At 62.4% G+C, this 17763-nt stretch overlaps 1 protein-coding gene across 1 annotated transcript; it reads right to left on the bottom strand.

The window, feature by feature from the left end:
• Positions 1–667: 667 nt before the first annotated feature.
• FBXL16 (F-box and leucine rich repeat protein 16) lies at positions 668–17234 on the bottom strand. The gene is made up of 6 exons (XM_063171293.1): positions 16914–17234; positions 4944–5654; positions 3703–4211; positions 3331–3415; positions 2742–2805; positions 668–1986 (listed from the first exon to the last, which is right to left on the bottom strand). Exons 2-6 carry the CDS (start codon positions 5637–5639, stop codon positions 1838–1840), a joined length of 1503 nt encoding a protein of 500 aa, XP_063027363.1. The 5' UTR covers positions 5640–5654; positions 16914–17234; the 3' UTR covers positions 668–1837.
• Positions 17235–17763: the final 529 nt, after the last annotated feature.

Here is a 17763-nt window from a genome sequence, read left to right on the forward strand (position 1 = left end):
CCGAGGGGATATGGGGTGCATTGGGGGTGTAGGGGTGAGCTGGAGCATTACCGGGGTGCAGAGGGGTGTGAGGGTGCGCTGGGAGGTGCACACTGCCATGGGAGTGTGCATTGGGGGGGTGCCGGGAGAAGTGGGGTTCAGGGAATTGGGGGTGCACAGGGATGTGGGTCAGGGGGATAAATGGGGGTCAGAGGTCTGTGGGAGCCTTGTGGGTCAGGCTGCAGGTGGGAAATGGGGTGCGGGGAGGATATGGGGTGCATTGGTGATGTACAGGTGCACTGGAGGGATACAGGGGTGCACGGGGGAGTAGGGGTGCAGGGGGTCACTGCCACGGTATGGGGGCCGTGCTGGGCTGTCTGTGCAACCTTGAAACCAGGGACTTGTGCGGGGCTGTGGCACCCCAAAACTGCCGCTGTCACCTGCAGGGCTCTGGCACCCCAAAACTGCCGCTGTCACCTGCGGGGCTGGGGACACCCCGTGTGTGCCGCTGTCCTGGGACACTGCAGGCTTTGGGGGTGCGGGCAGCCCTCCACCCCGTGCCGGGGTGCTCCGGTCCCCGGCAGTGCCACCCTGTCCCGCAGCCCCAGGGACTCCCCAAAGCCCTTCCAGCTGGTGCCATTTTGGGGTGAAAAGGGGCGTTTGGACAAAGCAGGGAGCGGAGGCGGCGGTTGGTGCAGCAGTTCCTTCCCGGCCGGTACAAAGGCAAAACAAACCGAAAGCGTGTCCGTGTCCGTGTCCGTGTCCGTGCCCATCCCGTGCCCGTGCCCGTGCCCACTCTCTTCCCATGGCTGTGGCACAGGGCGGGCACTGCCCGGGGGGCACCGAGCCCCTCCCGCGCTGGCTCCCCCAGCCCCGCTCCGGCTCGGTCCCATCTCGGCTCAGCCCGGGGGTCCCCCCGGTGCCCCGCTTGCCGCCGGCACGGGGGCGATGGCTTTTCAGCTGGAAGAGCGGTGGCAGTGGTGGCAGTGCGTCCGAGGTGCCACCTCCCGCGGTCTCTCTGCGCTGCCGGTGTCGCCGCGGTGGCTCCGCCCCGGCCCCGGTGGCCCGGGATGTCCCATCCCAGACGGATGGGTCGCTACCCGGCGGTGGCATCACCCCCCAGCCCCGCGGGGTGCAGGAGGGTCCCCGGGCGCGGGGGATGTCGCCAGGGCAGCCCGGGGCGGGATCCGGCGCGTGGAGGGGCTCAGTGGGGCTGTCGCTTGTCACCGTCCCCCCGGTACCCCGAAACCTGCCGTAGCACGAGACTGAAGCAAGCGAGCATGCGAGGGCGGCGGGCGGGCGGAGAGGGACATCCTATTGACCGGGGGAGAGCGCCCCAAAGGCGGGGCGGGGGGCTGGAGGGGACACGCAGCGCGGGGACGGGGGGGTGAGCTCGGTGACCCGCTCCGGGGGCGTCAGGGGACCCATCCAGCCTCCCGCCGCCACCCCAAAATCCGCATCCTCCTCTGGCCATCCCCGCGAGCATCCTTGGGTGCCCTGGAGCATCCTCGGTGGCGCTGGCACCGGAGCGGGGGGAGCAGGATGCGGCCGGGGGGGGTCACACAGCGTCGCCTTCCCACTTTGGGCTTCCATGATGTCCGTTCATCTGTCCGGAAGGGATTGGCAGGACAGCGGGAGGAGCACGGGCGGTGGCGGCGGCGTGGGGGGAATTTACATGGTACCGGGGGGGCTCCTGCCCCCATCTCCCCCCGGAGCCCCGCGTCCCTCGGGGGCGGCGATGCGGGGGATGTCCGGGCTCGGATGGAATCGGGGGCGTCTCTCGAATCCCCCCGCAGCCGGAGGGAGATGGGGTGGGCGATGTCGGCCGGGGAGGGCGCGGGGCGGGCCGGCTCGGGCGCTACTCGATCACCATGCAGCACGGCAGGTGCTGGGAGAAGTACTTGAAGAGCTCCGGGGTGGCCCCGGGGCAGTTGGTGAGTTCCAGCTCCTCCAGCTCCTGCAGCTGCACCAGCCCCGACAGCCCCGTGGTGGTCAGCAAGGGGCAGCCTGCAAGGGGACAGGGTGCTCTGTCAGCCCAGATCAACAGTGTCCCCCCAAAAATAGCATCCCCAAAAACAGCATCACAAAGGCACCAGCATCCCAGAGCACCAAAATCCCCCCAAACAGAACCAAAGGGTCAGGACCTCAAAATCCCAGCACCTCAAACCTCACCACACACAAAAGGCAGAATCCAAAAAACCAGCGTGCTAAAACAAAAAAAGTACCCCAAAAAGCCTAACACTACAAAATCTCAGCATCCAAAAAATCCAGCACTCCAAAATGCACACAAAAACCAATACCTTAAAGCATCAGCACCCCAAAATACCAAGACCATCAAAATTAGCACCAAAAAAAAACCCCCAACAGAACCCAGAAAACCAGCATGCTAAAGAACAATGCTTCAAAACACCTACACACTAAGGTCAGCCTAAAATCCCAGCATCTCAAAGCACCAGTATTCCAAAGAAAAAAAAAAAAACACCCAAAAAAGTGTGTCCCCTACAGCAGCTCCCCAAAAACCAACACCTCAGAAGACTTGAATGGCAAAACCATAGCTCCCAAAACACCACCACCCCAAAAAACACGGCACCCCAAGAGCCCAGCTGTGCATCTTTCCCCACAGGCTGGGCTGGGTGCAGGTGCCTGCTGGCCTGGGGGGAGGCTGGCTGTCCCCAGGCTGTCCCCAGGGCTCTCTCTGTCCCCATGCCCAGTGCCCCCAGCCCCTGGGGTCTCTGGTCCCTGGTAGGGGGTCAGGGTCTCACCAGCCAGTGAGAGCAGGCGCAGGCTGCCCATGCCCAGGAGGTGCTTCAGGCCAAAATCCTGCACCTGGAAAAGAAGACGGGATGGGGATGAGGAGGGGACAATGGGGACAACCACAGCGCCAGGGCTCAGCATTGCCCAGCTGGGGCAGGGAGCTGGTGCCAGGGCTGGGAACCTGAAGCAGGGTGCAGGATGCTGGGGCAGTGTGCTGGCTCTGGGTGCCAGGGCAGGGAACTGTGGTGGGACAGGCTGCAGGGAGGGGAGCCTGAGCAGGATGTGGGATGTTGCAGCGGGATGCTGGGGCAGGATTTGGGGTGCAGGGCCAGGGTGCTGGGTCTGGGCTGTGCGACAGGGAGCGGGGAGCCAGGGCAGGGAGCGGGTATGGGCTCTGGGGATGCAGGGTCGGGGTGCCAGGGCTGAGTCCTGCTGAGTTCACAGGAGCTCTGTGCTCCCTGGCACCGAGTCATGGGGTCTTCAGCCAGCCCCGGGAGCCCGCCCCGAGCTCATGGCCCATGCCCAGGGAGGTGCCACCATGCCCTCTCTGCCGTGCCGAGCCGAGCCGGGACGGGCACAGCCGTGTTTCACACCTACCTGGCAGCACCAGCGCAGGTAGAGGCTCCGCAGGGATGACATGGTGGACAGGTAGCTGAGGCCGGTGTCGGTGATCCGCACGCACCTGCCGGGACACGGGGTGTCAGGGCCAGCTGGTCACCCGTGGGTGTCCCCAAACCATGGCCCCCATGCTGCACCCTCTGCTACAGCGCGGCTCAGCATGGCACGGCTTGGCACGGCATGGTTTGTCATGGGGTGACACGGCACAGCACAGCTCAACATGGCATGGCATGGCGTGCATGGCATGGCATGGCTCAGCACGGTATGGCGTGACTTGGCATGGCTTGGCATAGCACAGCATGGCATGGCATGGCTTGGCACGGCACAGCACGGCTCAGCACAGCCCTTTACCTGTCGAGCACCAGCTCCTCCAGCTTGTGCAGGTCGCAGGCGATGTACTCCAGGGCCATGTCGGTGATGCGGGGGCACCAGGACAGGTCGAGGCTGCGCAGCTTCCGCAGGTTCTCGGCCACCAGCTCCACGCCGTCGTCCGTCACCTTGGAGCAGCCCGAGAGGCTGAGCACGCTCAGGTTGGGCAGGCTGTGCACCATGTTGACCACGCCGTGGTTGGTGATCTCCCAGCAGGAGTTGAGGCGCAGGGTGTGGGTGGTGTAGCCCTGCTTGGCGGTGAAGTAGGCGAGCGCCGTGTCCGTCACGTGGTAGGCTTGCAGGTTGAGCTCGGTCAGGTTGGGCAGGAGCTGCGAGATGGCGGCGATGGCGTCGTCGGCCACGTTGATGCAGTCGCTGACGCTCAGCGCCGTGATGCGGGCGTTGAGGCTGGACCACAGCCCGGCCTCCGTGAAGTCGTTGCAGCCCGACAGCTCCAGCCGCACCACGCCCTGCATCTGCTCCAGCATCACCTGCCGAGGGCAGGGCGTCAGGCCGTGCCAGGCGCTGCCACCCACCCGTGTGCGTCCCTGTGTCCCCACCCTGGCTCCCTCTGAGACCCCGGGGCTCTTCCCACTGCTCCCAGGCTTCTCCCTGGGACCTCCCTGGCATGGGTTCAATGCCTGCCTCAGGGCACACCAGCGTGAGTGGGGAATGGGAGGGGACAGGCAGAGACCCCTGGCTGCAGCCCCAGCACTGTGCCAGGTGCTCCTGCAGGGTGGGGATTGATGCCACTCCAGCACGGGTGAGATGTGCCCACGGAACAGCTGGTGCTGTGTTTGGCCGTGGCATGGGGCAAGGATCTTGGTGGGGACCTTGCCCAGCCCCCTGAGTTGCCCTATCTCTACCTGATCCTCAGCCCCTTGCTTGGGTGACCCCCTTGCTGGGGAGCAGCCAGCCAAGCAGGGATGCCCTGTCTCCAGAGCTTGTCACCCACTGTCACATCATCACCTCACCTAGCCCTGCTTTCCTGCAGGGATGCAGCCCCAACAGCCTCCTGCAGCCACGGGCTGCACCCATCCCACTGCCCACACCACAGGCAGGGCCTCCCTGTGCTGCCAGCACCCGTGGGGTGGCCATGCCACCTGTCTGCCCCTTCACTGTGACAGGACCACTCTGCCCATGTGTGTGTCCCCAAGGCCACCAGGACTGACCCTCCACCAGCTCACCTCAGCCACCCCGGTCACTTTAGGAGGGTCACCTACCTCCAAGCCCGCATCTGTGATGGTCGACCTCTTAAGGCTCATGGACTTGACCCCCTTCTTGGAGAGGGGGTAGTTGTCAATGAACTCACAAATGTCCAGGTCAGAGACGCCCACGAGGCAGAAGCCGTCGAAGCCGCGGACGGCGAAGCCCTGCAGGCTGACAAACTCCTTCTCTCCCCCGGGCAGGACGTTGTAGAGCTCTTTGGTGTGCAGGACGGGCGTCAAGCCCACCCAGAACTTGGGCTGGTAGAGCACCCTCCGCCACGCCTTGCACACCTGCGCCAGCACGCACTTCTCGCACGCCGAAAAGTACCAGAACAGGCGGTTGAGGATCTTCTCGTCCACGGCCAGCTGCCTCTCCGAGGGCGAGCCCGGCAGCCGCTCCGGGGACGGCTGCTCCGAGCCCTCGCTGGCGTTCAGTCCCACCAAGGAAGCGCCGGGAGGGGAGGACACGCTGGCCAGGGTGGCCAAGGAGAGCGGGGAGGCCAGGCTGGGGATGGGCAGGTCGCTGCGGTGGGCTAAGGCCGGGCTGAGGATGGCAGGCACGGAGGAAGGCTGGCACAGGCGGTTTTTCACGGCGGGGGTGCCTTTGGTGATGCTGGCGGAGCCGAGGCCGTTGGCTTGCGTGGGGATCTTCACCAGTCCATTGCGGGGCAAACATGGGGGCTTGGTGTCGCCGTTTCTCGGGTTCGACATCTTCCACGGGTGTCTCTGTAACACAGGGTGTGGGGTCAGGGGCTCTGGGTCTGTGGGGGGGTGGTGGCACCAGGGAGGGGGGAGGTCCTGGGGGCCCTGAGCAGGGTGGCACATGCGACCAGGTGGGCACAGCCACAGAGGGGATGTGTCTGGGACACAGAGAAGGGTCCTCCCAGGAGCTGCATGGCCCTGGTGCCCCCTGTGAGGAGGGACAGATGGGGATTAGTCCCTGGATATCCACATCACTCTCTGAGCCTAGAAGCAAGCATGACCAGTGGCAGACGGAGAAGGATCCACAGACTGGTTTGGGTTGGAAGTGACCTCAAAGCCCACCTCATTCCACATCCATGCCATGGGCAGGGACACCTTCCACCATCCCAGGGTGCTTCAGCCTGGCCTTGGGCACTGCCAGGGATGCAGGGGCAGCCACAGCTGCTCGGGGCACCCTGTGCCAGGACCTGCCCACCCTGCCAGAGAACAATTCCTTCCCAATATCCAGGCCCATATTTAGGCCCTGGCAGGGGCTCTGAGGTGTCCCTGGAGCTTCTCCTCTCCAGGTGAGCACCCCCAGCTCTCCCAGCCTGGCTCCAGAGCAGAGGGGCTCCGTCCCTCAGTGCATTTTTGTAGAGGGCAGCAGGCAAAGGAGCAGAGCTGCCTGTGCCCACTGTGCCAGCCAAGCCCTCAGCAGTGAGCCTGTGCCAGCCGTAGTGGAGCCTCAGGCAGCACCCGGCAAACTGGGCTGATAAATATTGCAGTGGCATCAAGGCTGGCTTCCCAAGGGCCCCCCTCACCCACCATCCATTATTCAACGCATTTCCCTCTATAAATATGGAGCTGAATTATTGATGGGGGCTCAGCCCCCTCCCCCTGCCCAGCCAGGGCCTGGCACAGGGCCCTGCCCAGCTCTGCCTGCCCTGCCCGTGCCCCACGTGCCAATGCCACACCAAACCCTGCCAAAAAGCTGATCCTGGCAACCCCTGCGGGCACAAGGAGCTGAAGCATAGGAGTGCAGCTTGCAGTGCATGGAACAGGGCACAGGGAGCTCCCCTGAAGGCCCAAGGGGTGCTTGGCACCTCCATCCATCAGTGACAGGAGCTGGGGACCTTCCTGCCTGCCAGCTCTTCCCAGACCCGAGATTAAAGCAAGGGATTATTACAGCTGCTTGATTTGGGGTGGAGAAAGTCAATCCCTGATGGAGGTACACTGAGGAAAGGGCATCCTGCTCATGGGGAAGCTCCATGGTCCCTGAGCCTGGAAGCAGGATGCAGCCCAGACCCCTGCTGCTGCCCATCCCTTTCACTCTCACAGCATCCCTTGTGGGAATCCATAAAATCAGAGGGGTTTTGGGAAAGCTGCAAAGTGCAGGCCTCAGAGACAGCAGAACTGTGATTGGAGTTAAGCAGCAGCCATGAGATTGGTCAGCAGAAAAATTATGTAAAAAGTAGAGAAGCAAGGACAAACAGAACAATGGTGTGTGTATTAATGCTTGTCTAGAATAACTCCCTAAGCTGCAGAAAAGTTTATCTAGTGAGATGTTAGGAGGTTTTAAGCTGAATAATGGAGCTCTGTGTGTTGTGTTTTAAGGTTTACAAGCAGGTATTGTATCCAAAATAAGCAAGCATTGTTTTAACCGTGCATATAGTGGTTGGATAGAACTACTGTCAATGTGCTTCTGCTTTGTGTGGTTGGTCAGAAAACTTTTAAAGTGAGTTGTAACATTGAATTCTTGGTCTGCTGCCTGGGATGTGAGCTGCTGGCATCTTCCCACTGTCATAGCCATGGAATGAGAGTGATGGTGGAAAATCAAACAGCTCAAGGCACATTCCCAGCAGTCCTGTCCTGTTTGTGATTTGTACACAGACCCCGGCTGGTGATATCCCCGGCCTCATCCAGCTTTCCTGGAGCACCCCGGGAGGGCACAGCCACCCAAAAAGGAGCTCAACAGCACAGTCAGGTGCCGGTGGCACACCTGGAGAACCCGAGGGATGCAGGCACAGGGCACCTCCCATTCCCGGCACGGCGCTGGGGGAGCCGCGGTGCCAGCCGAGGTGCCCGCAGCCAGCCCGGCTCGGTGGCACCGTCCCACCGCGCTGTGGCCCCCGGGGACGAGCCCAGCCCTGTGCAGACAGCCTGGCGCCGCTCCCGGCTCGGATGCAGCCGCTGCTGCCTCCGCTCACGCCGCCCGATGCTTGGACATGTGTTAAATTCGCTTGAAAGCAGCAGAAGGGGAGGGGAGAGAAGGGAGAAACTCGAAACCAGCGGCTCGGCTGCAATCAGGGAGGTAAACAGAACGTGCGGCCGGTGTCTCACAGAGCGCCAACCCAAACAGACAATGGCCAGGTGGCACGGGAAGTGTCACTGCAGAGAGTGGCACCGAGCCCCAGAGGCGCTGGGCACGCTGGCCGGCCCCGGGTGTTGGGGAAGGTGAAACAGGAAAGCCTTATAAATATGATTGCCTGGCAAAAGATTTTGAGAATACAGAAACTATAAGCAATATTGAAATGAAAGCAAGCTTTGAGATACCTCAGTTACTGAACAACTGGATAACAATGGTGTGGTCAGCTGAAGGCAATCCCCTTTTGATGAAACAACACCCTCTGCTTGCAGACAGGCCCAAGGGTCAGAGCAGACCCTACAGCTTGGCAGAAGGGGCCCAAAGAGGAGTTTATAGGGTTTAAAATGTAACACAGTGTGGTAATGTAATGATTCTTATAGGCTGTATGGAAATGCTATAGGATTTGTATCTTGTACTAGATTGGTTAGTGAGAATTAGAATATTCAACACAGAAGAAGATTTATTGTATTGTAATGGGAACCTGGCTCTCTTACCCTCTTACTCTCTCATCCTCTCTCCCTGTCTCCTCTTTGGGCCTGCTCTGAGCTGTGTTTGGCAGCTCCCAGCAGGGCCCTGCCCCCAGGCCCTTTGCAATAAACCCCAAGTTCCACGACCTGGCTGCAGAGATCTCTCATTTCCATCTGTCCCAGCCATGCCACCCGCCGTCACTCCAACACTGGGGACAGGGCAGGTGGTGGCACCGAGCCCCAGAGCCGCTGGGCACAGGGACAGGGCAGGTGGTGGCAGAGGAGCAGAGCAGGGCCTCGGCAGCCCGAGGGGACGGTCCCAGCAGGACACAGATCTGAGAAGTCGCCAGACTCACAGCAGCCAGCAGGAGGTTTTGGCACCGCATCCAAAACCTGCTCAGAGTTCGGCTGGTCCTCGAGGCTGAGCTCAGGGGGCTCAGGGGGCACAGAGGGTCCAGCAGCTTTTCCTGGAAAGCTGAGCCAGGCACCTGCCCAGGGAGCTCGGGCTGCCTGAACAGAGCACAGAAATCTCGAACCTTGAGTGAGCCTGAAGTCACTTCAAAGAGAAAAATGGAGAGAGATTCGAGCCTCTGGGCATGGGAGGATCTGGGCAGCGGTGGGGGAAGCCAGGCAGGCATTTCTCTCTTGGGAGATGAGCTGGGAAGAATTTGGGTGCTCCCAGCACCCCCAGGCACTGAACTGGGCTTGGGGAAAGACCCCAGTGAGGAGAGGGTTTGGAAAGACCCCAGCGTGGAGAGGGTGGGCTGGAAGGGGAGGGGGCCAATAGCTGCTGTCTGTGACACCAAGGGCAGGGCTGGCATCTGCCCTCCTGTGCCATGGGAGAGCCTCGGCCTACAGGCAGGAGCCCCCCAGCTCCTGCAGCCCAGGGCTGAGCCCACACTGCTCTGATGCCCAAAATGACACTGCCACAGCCCCTGGGGGTCACAGAGCCCACCCTGCCCCTCCCCAGGCACTCCCAGCCCAGAGACACGGATGGACAGACAAACCCGGAGCTGTCTGCCTTGGAGGTGTCAGCACAGACCCTCCCACATGTTCCAACAGTTCCATGAACGCCTCCAAATGCTTTTTGGCCACTCCAAAGCAACAGGAGAGAAGAGATTTGTCCCTTTCCCTTCTCCCTGTCATCTCAGTGTTTGCAGATTGCATGACTGGGCCAAGCATACCATCATCATCATCATCATCATCATCATCATCACTGGGATTGTTCAGCATTTGGTACAACCATCCTTGCTCTGGGGTCCCACAGTGAGGGCCCAGATTTGCAGCCCCCCTTTGCTCTCTCACAGAGAGGTCTCCCCCAGCCATGGAGTGCCAGATCCAGCCCAGTAGGAGAAAACCTGACAAGAGCAAAGGCCAGAGCCCTCGAGCCTCCCGAATCCACTGCAGGGTGCCCATTTCTCAGGATACGTCACCGGCAGGGAGGTTTGGGGGGGTTGTCACCCACGGGAGCGATGATGCAGTGCTGGGGGGCGGGATTGACGCAGGGAGAGAGAAACGAGCCGGGGTCTGAGAGCCTGGCACCACAAACACTGCACTGTGAGCGTGCTGGCATGAACACAATGGTAACTGCCTGGGAAACAGAGCCTGCCCAACCTGTTGGCGAGTTTACTGTCTGCACGTGGTAGTGCAGAGGGATGAAGGCCTTGAGACACGGGCAGGGCCTTCACCCACCCTGTTTGTGCCTGGTCTGGGGGATCCCCGCTCTTGGAGCAGTTATCCTGTGCAGCAGGGATCGGGCTGGGCTCGGGACAGCCGGGCTGGAGCCAGACTGGAGCCAGCGGAGATCCTGGGCTGGGCGGCCTGGGAGGCCCCTGACAGCGGGCGGGCTCGGTCAGCACCGAGGACAGCGGCCCCGGTCCCGGTCAGCACCGCGGACAGCAGCCCCGGTCATCGGTCCCGTTCATTCGGTCCCGCTCAGCACCGCGGACAGCGGCCCCGATCATCGGGCCCGGTCAGCACCGAGGACAGCAGCCCCGGTTATCGGTCCCGGTCAGCACCGAGGACAGCAGCCCCGGTTATCGGTCCCGGTCAGCACCGAGGACAGCAGCCCCGGTCATCGGTCCCGGTCAGCACCGAGGACAGCAGCCCCGGTCATCGGTCCCGTTCATTCGGTCCCGGTCAGCACCGGGGACAGCGGCCCCGATCATCGGTCCCAGTCAGCACCGGGGACAGCGGACTGTGCTGGTCAGCACCGAGGACAGTAGTCCCGGTCACAGGTCCCGGTCAGCACCAGGGACAGTGGCCCCGGTCATTCGGTCCCTGGTCATTCAGTACACCGAGGACAGCGGCTCCGCTGAGCGGCCCCGGTCAGCACCACGGACAGCGGTCCCGTTCATTCGGTGCCGGTCAGCACCGGGGACAGTGGCTCCGGTCCCGGTCAGCACCGGGGACAGCGGCCCCCCAAGGACACCGTGCTCGTGTCTGTGTCCCTGCCCGCATCCGGCCCTGGGAGGGAAGATCCAGCCCTGCCCCACCGGCTCCTTGTAAGGGAACCTCCGTCACCCCTCAGGGCCCTGGCAAGATCCAGGATTGCTCCAACAGATCCTTGTCAGAGATCCCACAGTAACCCAGCAGGCAGATGGGATCCCAGGGATAATCCATGACTGCCCCACAGACTCTCCATGGGACCCTGCTGTCACCCAGCCGGTCCCTGCTGCCCCCAGCCCCCTCGGAGCCTTGTATGGCCCTGCCAGGAGCCAGAGCTGCTGCCAAAGGTGGCAAAGCCGTGCGGAGCGAGCAGCCATCGCTGCTGCTCACACTCACACACACACGGGTTGTACACACACACACACACACTCACACACACACACACACATGGGATGTGCACACACACATACATGCATGGGATGGACACTCAAGCCAGGCTCACACTCACAGTCACACACCCATGGGATGCACACACACACTCACACTCACACACACACACGGTGCACACACACATGGGATGTGCATACACAAACACGGCGTGCACACACACATGGTGCACACACACACATGGGATGTGCACACACAAACACGGTGTGCACACACACACACACGGTGCACACACACACACACACACACACACACACAGAGCCCCAGGCAGCGGGGTGCCCTGGCACAGTCCGGCTCACACTCACACTCACACACCCATGGGATGCATACACACACAAGCCCCACTCACACTCACACTCACACGGGATGCACACACACACAATCCTGCTCACGCTCACTCTCTCACACACACAATCCCACTCACACTCACATTCACACTCACACAGGATGCACACACACTCACACACACTCACACACTCACACTCACACACACACATACACACATGCACACTCACACACACGGGATGCACACACACACACACACACAATCCTGCTCACACTCACACACACACTCACACACACACACACACTCACACTCACACTCACACTCACACTCACACTCACCCAACCCCTCTCACACTCTCAGCACAGCTGGGCCTGCCGCGTGCACGCGCTGCCGGGGTTGCATCAGCTGAATTCATTACCCGGCTATTTTTACTAATGCAGCAAACCAAGGCTCCGTTCGGGCGGAGCGCTGTGCCGAGCTCGGGCCCGCGCTTTGTGCAGCCTCCGGGGGGCTGAGCTGCCCGGGGCCGGGCTGGGGCCGGAGCCGCCTGTCGGAGCACACGGCAGCGATGAACACACGAGCACATCCCCTGCAGAGCTGCCGTGCTGCTGCTGCTGCTGCTGCTGCTGATGCCCCCAGCCCCGATCCCGCCGGATCAGAACGCTGCCCGGCACCCAGCTCCAGTCTGGGTCTCCTCAGGGGGTTTGGATCACCCCGGCAGTGCAGAGGAGCTGCTGGAGACTCTGGAGGAGCCACTGCTTCTCCTGGAGATGCAGGAGCAGTGGAGAGATGCTCCATGCCTGGAGATGCTGTGTGTGTGTCTGTGTGTGTGTGCACAGGTGGATTTGGGCTCCAGCACTCACACAGGTGAGCAGGGACAGAGGCTCAGAGCACAGCTCCAAGCTCAGTGCTGCCTCTTCCTTGCTGCACAGTCCAGGAATTCACGGTAAGGAAAGGCCTTGCCTCTCCACCTGGCCCTGGAGTGCTGCTGTTTGTGTGATGGGAGCTGGGAAAATCCCTCCTGGGGCTGCCCTGAGAACTCCAGGGGAGACCCAAGGGCTGAGAGCAGCTTTCCTGCTCCCCTGGAGGCTCCCAACGGTGCCAAGGAGCTCATCCCACCTTGCAGGGGACCAAGAGGCTCAGGAGGGGCTGGGAAATGACTGGTTTGAGTCCCAGTGCTGGGGCTGCTGCTCTCAGTGCCAGCCAGGCTGGTGAATTCATCGCTGCCTCTTGCAGCCCATGGCCAAGCAGAGGAGCTGTCACAGCAGGAACCCCCAGCACTGCAACCTCTCAGCTCCCACGGCCTGCCCAAAGGTCAGCCTCGGGATTTGCAGGGTCAGCCCCATCCCCAGGGAGCTGGGAAAAGCTGGCTGAGGTGCCAGCACCAAGCTCTGCTCAGGGCCCCATTGCTTTGGGGAGAGAGCAGCTCCTGTCTGGGGGCACTGGGAGGTGCATCTCCTGTCTGGGGGCACTGGGAGGTGCAGCTCCTGTCTGGGGGCACTGGGAGGTGCATCTCCTGTCTGGGGGCACTGGGGGGATGCAGCTCCTGTCTGGGGGCAGTGGGAGAGCAGCTCCTGTCTGGGGGCACTGGGGGGATGCAGCTCCTGTCTGGGGGCAGTGGGAGAGCAGCTCCTGTCTGGGGGCAGTGGGAGGTGCAGCTCCTGTCTGGGGGCAGTGGGAGAGCAGCTCCTGTCTGGGGGCACTGGGGGATGCAGCTCCTGTCTGGGGGCACTGGGAGGTGCAGCTCCTGTCCCCAGCCCTCAGCGTGGGGGAGGCAGAGCTCCAGCCCCAAGCCTGCCCAAGCAAAACTTCCCCCCAAACAGGGCCACCAAGCCCCTCCTGCAGCAGCTTTCAGCTCTCTGCTGAACCCCCTTCTCCCAGAGACAGCAAATCCTGACCTCTCCTTTCCCCAGGCAGCTCCTTGTCCCCCTGGGAGGAATCCCCCACCCAAAGGAGCACGGGAGGGACAGACTGAGGGCAGAGCTGGAGCCCTGCTCCCTTCCCCTCCAGCCTCCTCTGGAGATCTTCGCTCTCACACCATGGAAAGGCCAAGCTTCTCCCTGCTCCCCACTGAGGCACGGAGGGAGCAGCTCCTCGTGTGCTGAATCCTCCCCAGCCCGGCCTCCTCTCACTACAGCCCCATCCAGAGCCCGGTGACAGCTCCCAGCGTGTGCCAGCCCTTCCCTGTGCCCAGCAAGGGCTGAAATGCACAATCCCCTGAGGAGCCAGGAGCTGTCCCCGAGCACAGGACGTGGATGAGCTCCTCAGGTCCTGCTGGGGTTTGTGCCTGCCCAAACCCTTCACCCCCAGAGGCATGGTGACAGCCACACGAGCACTGATGGCACTGGTGGCACTGGTGGCACTGATGGCACTTTTGACACTGATGGCACTGGTGGCACTGATGGCACTGGTGGCACTGATGGCATTGGTGGCACTGATGACACTGGTGACACTGGTGGCACTGATGGCATTGGTGGCACTGATGGCACTGGTGGCACTGGTGGCACTGATGGCACTAATGGCACTGATGGTATTGGTGGCACTGATGGCCCTTTTTCCCTGGCCTTGGGGTCAGGCAGGGGCCCTTGGCACGAGGCTGGTGGGACCCCAGGGCAGGCAGTGTCCAGCCAGGGCACTCCTTGGTGGGCTCTGGGTGCTGAATGCCAGCCCGGGCTCCAAAAGCCATCAGGCACCATCCTGCTCGTGCTCCTGGCCTCCTGCTTGCCCCGTCCAAGAGCTGGGCATGGATCAGCCCTCCAGCAGGGAGGAGCGGGTCCTGCTGAGCTGTGCCCTCCCCAAACCCTGCCCTGCCCATCCCCAGCTCCTCCCGTGGGCCCAGAGCCCCCGGCACACGTGGCTGTGCCCGTGGCAGGTGGGCAGGGGTTGGGAAGGGGTGCTGCCAAGGAGCTCTGCTGCCTGCACACCCAGCGCTGCTCCCTCCCACAGCTCAGCTCCCACTCGCCTCCCAAATCCCCTCTGGGGGTGCAGCTCCTGCTCAGGCACTGCTGGCAGCTGCAGGAGATGGGAGATGGGGACACAGCTCCAGGCAGGAGCAGGTGGCTTTGCCATGGAGCTGCTGAGCCAGGCACAGCTTCAATCTGCAGAGCAGAGGGGCAGCACCCAACATCCAACCTCCAACCTCCAAACTCCAACCTCCAACCTCCAACCTCCAACCCCCAACCTCCAACCTCCAACCTCCAACCCCAACCTCCAACCTCCAACCTCCAACCTCCAACCTCCAACCTCCAAACTCCAACCCCCAACCTCCAAACTCCAACCCCCAACCCCCAACCTCCAACCTCCAACCCCCAACCCCCAACCCCCAACCTCCAACCTCCAACCTCCAACCTGCAACCTGCAACCTCCAACCTTCAACCTGCAACCTGCAACCTCCAACCTCCAACCTCCAACCTCCAACCTCCAACCTTCAACCCCCAACCTCCAACCTGCAACCTCCAACCTCCAACCTTCAACCTGCAACCTCCAACCTGCAACCTCCAACCTCCAACCTCCAACCTCCAACCTCCAACCCCCAACCTCCAACCTCCAACCTCCAACCTCCAAACTCCAACCTCCAACCTCCAACCTCCAAGTGCTCCCACTCCTGCTGTCCTTCTGTTTGGCCAGGTCCCCACATGATGGTCACCACGGCTGTGACCCCGCTGAGGGGACAAGGGAACCCTTTCCCCACTCTCACCTTACCCCGGCCCCAGTGAGGGTCACCCCTCCCCCAGGAGCAGATTTGGGGTGGCAGGAGGGTCCCAGTGCCAGGGGTGCCCATCCTGCTGCTCCCCTGTGCCCTGGAGCTGCTGGCACGGGAGGGGAGCAGGCAAAGGGATCGATGTGGGGGAAGCCAGCTCGGGGAAAAATAGATATCTAGCTCATTAAAAATGGATGCTTGAGCGAGTCCTCCCCACTCCAAAGCCACCTCCCTCCCTCTTCCTGGTAGCCAGAGTGAAATCAGCACCAGCTTCAGAGCAGGGGAGCTGCCAGCACGGCATGGGGCTGTGTGCCCGCTGCTCCAGCCTGCTGAGCACCCCGGGGTGCTGTGAGACCCCAGGCCCTGGGCACAGGGTGGGCATGGAGAGGCTCTGCCACCATGCTCTGGCCTTCCCTGCCAGGCACTGCCACGTCCCAGGGGCACCAGCAGATGCCAGAGGGACACCACCTCAGCCCAGTGCCCCATGGCACCCCTGGAACCACACATGGCCAAGACCTTGGGGGTATCCTGCTGCTTGCTGCCAGAACCCCGTGCCTCAGTTTCCCCAGCTGTGCTCAGCCCCAGCCATTCCATGGCGTCGAGTCTGCCTGATCCCCAGCCCCACACGCTGATCCCTGTGCCCCTCCTCATCCTCCCCACCAAAACAAACTCCTGTTCCCATCCTGGGCTGATGGGAGATCCATGGATCCATGCTGGGGTCTGCAGGACCCCGCTCAGCCCCATCCCAGCCAGAGCCTTTCCATTCCTCCATCTCCCTGGGCTCTGGGAATGGGGGGGCTGCCCCTGTCCCCCATCCCTTGGCTGGGGTCACCCTGCATCCCCCGAAAGCCACAGGGAGCTTTTGGGGTGTTTGGGTGTTCGAGTGCAGCCTCGGGGATGCCAATGGTGCCACCAGGGAGGACAAGAGGAATTTTAGAGGCTGGAAGGGGGCAAACAGCACCCCTACACTGGGACATCCACGTCCCTACAGCGATGCGCCCTTCCACCCCCATCCCAGGATTTTAGAGGAATTTTAGAGGCTGGAAGGGGGCAAACATCACCCCCACACTGGGACATCCACGTCCCTACAGCGACTGCCCTTCCACCCCCATCCCAGGATTTTAGAGGAATTTTAGAGGCTGGAAGGGGGCAAACATCACCCGCACACTGGGACATCCATGTCCCTACAGCGATTGCCCTTCCACCCCCATCCCAGAGCAGCCCTGCCTCCCTCGGGGTGCCCCGATCCCCCTTTCCCTGCCTTCCCCACCCGCTGCTGCCCGGCCATGCTGGGGAGGGGGGGACGGACACACAGCACATCCCATCCCCTCGCCCCCCGCATCCCCCTCCCCACAGCGAGGGGGCGGAGGGGGCAGCAGCGCCGGCCGGGGGAGGCTCACAGCGACCTCCATCCTCTGCCGAGCCATGGGCGGCGGGGGCGGCGGGGGGGCACCGGACCGGGAGCCCCGGGGCCGGGCCGGCTCCGCTCCGTTATATAACGCGGCTCCATGATGCGGGATGCGGCTGGGGCGGCCGCGCTGCCGCTGCCGGTATCGGTACCGACACAACGGGCACCGGCACCGACCCCGGCATCGCCATCGAGCCCGGCACCGGCTTTGTGTGGGAAAGGCTTTTCCCGAGCGGCTCTTACCTCCAGCCCTGTCTCCCGAAGCTCATGCCATGCCTTGCGCCCGTCTTCTTTCGGTTGCAGCAAAAAAAAAAAAAAAAAAAAAAATCCCAGCGGGAAGAAAACGGCGAATAATCCCCCCAAAAATCCCCCGTTGGCGAAGGGGCCGGATCCCGCCCGGCCCCCGCCCCGACCCCGCCAAACAACAGGAAAAATAAGCGGGGAGTGGAGGGGGGGAATGGGGCCGGATCCGGATCCGGGGGGATGGAGAAGGGGGGCCCTGCTGCCAGCCAGCCCCGGGAGCGGGGAGCACACGCACACGCGCGTTCGCACACACGCACACGCGTGTCACCGGCCGAGCCCGTTAAAGGGACACCGACAGCGGCGGCGGGGACCGAGCGGCACCGGGAGAGGCGAGGTGAGGGTGCGGGACAGGGAATGGGGCTGGGCTGGCAGCTGGGAGTGCAGCGAGAGAGGGTGGTGGGTGGGGGAATGCAGGGGTGGAAGGATGGGGGATGGAGGGAGGGATGGATGGATGGGGGGATGGAGAGGTGGAAGGATGGAAGGAAGGATGGAAAAATGGAGGGATGGAGGGAAGAATGGAGGGATGAGGATGGAGGGGTTGGAGAGGATGGAGGAAGGAAGAAATGAATGGAGGGGAGAATGGTGATGGAGGCGTGGAGGAGGAAATGGAAGCATGGATTGAGGGAGGGATGGAGGGATGGGGTGGCTGGAGAAATGGAGGGAGGGAGGGTTGGGAGGCTGAACGCAGGGATGGGTGCAAGGCTGGATGGACAGACGGATGCTTGCTCTGGCTCTCTCCCCAGCAGGGCATGGCAGGCTGGAGATCCTGGTGCACATCCTGCTGCAGACC

This window comes from Melospiza melodia, chromosome 18 (genome assembly GCF_035770615.1).
Source record: "Melospiza melodia melodia isolate bMelMel2 chromosome 18, bMelMel2.pri, whole genome shotgun sequence".
Classification (NCBI taxonomy): domain Eukaryota; kingdom Metazoa; phylum Chordata; class Aves; order Passeriformes; family Passerellidae; genus Melospiza; species Melospiza melodia.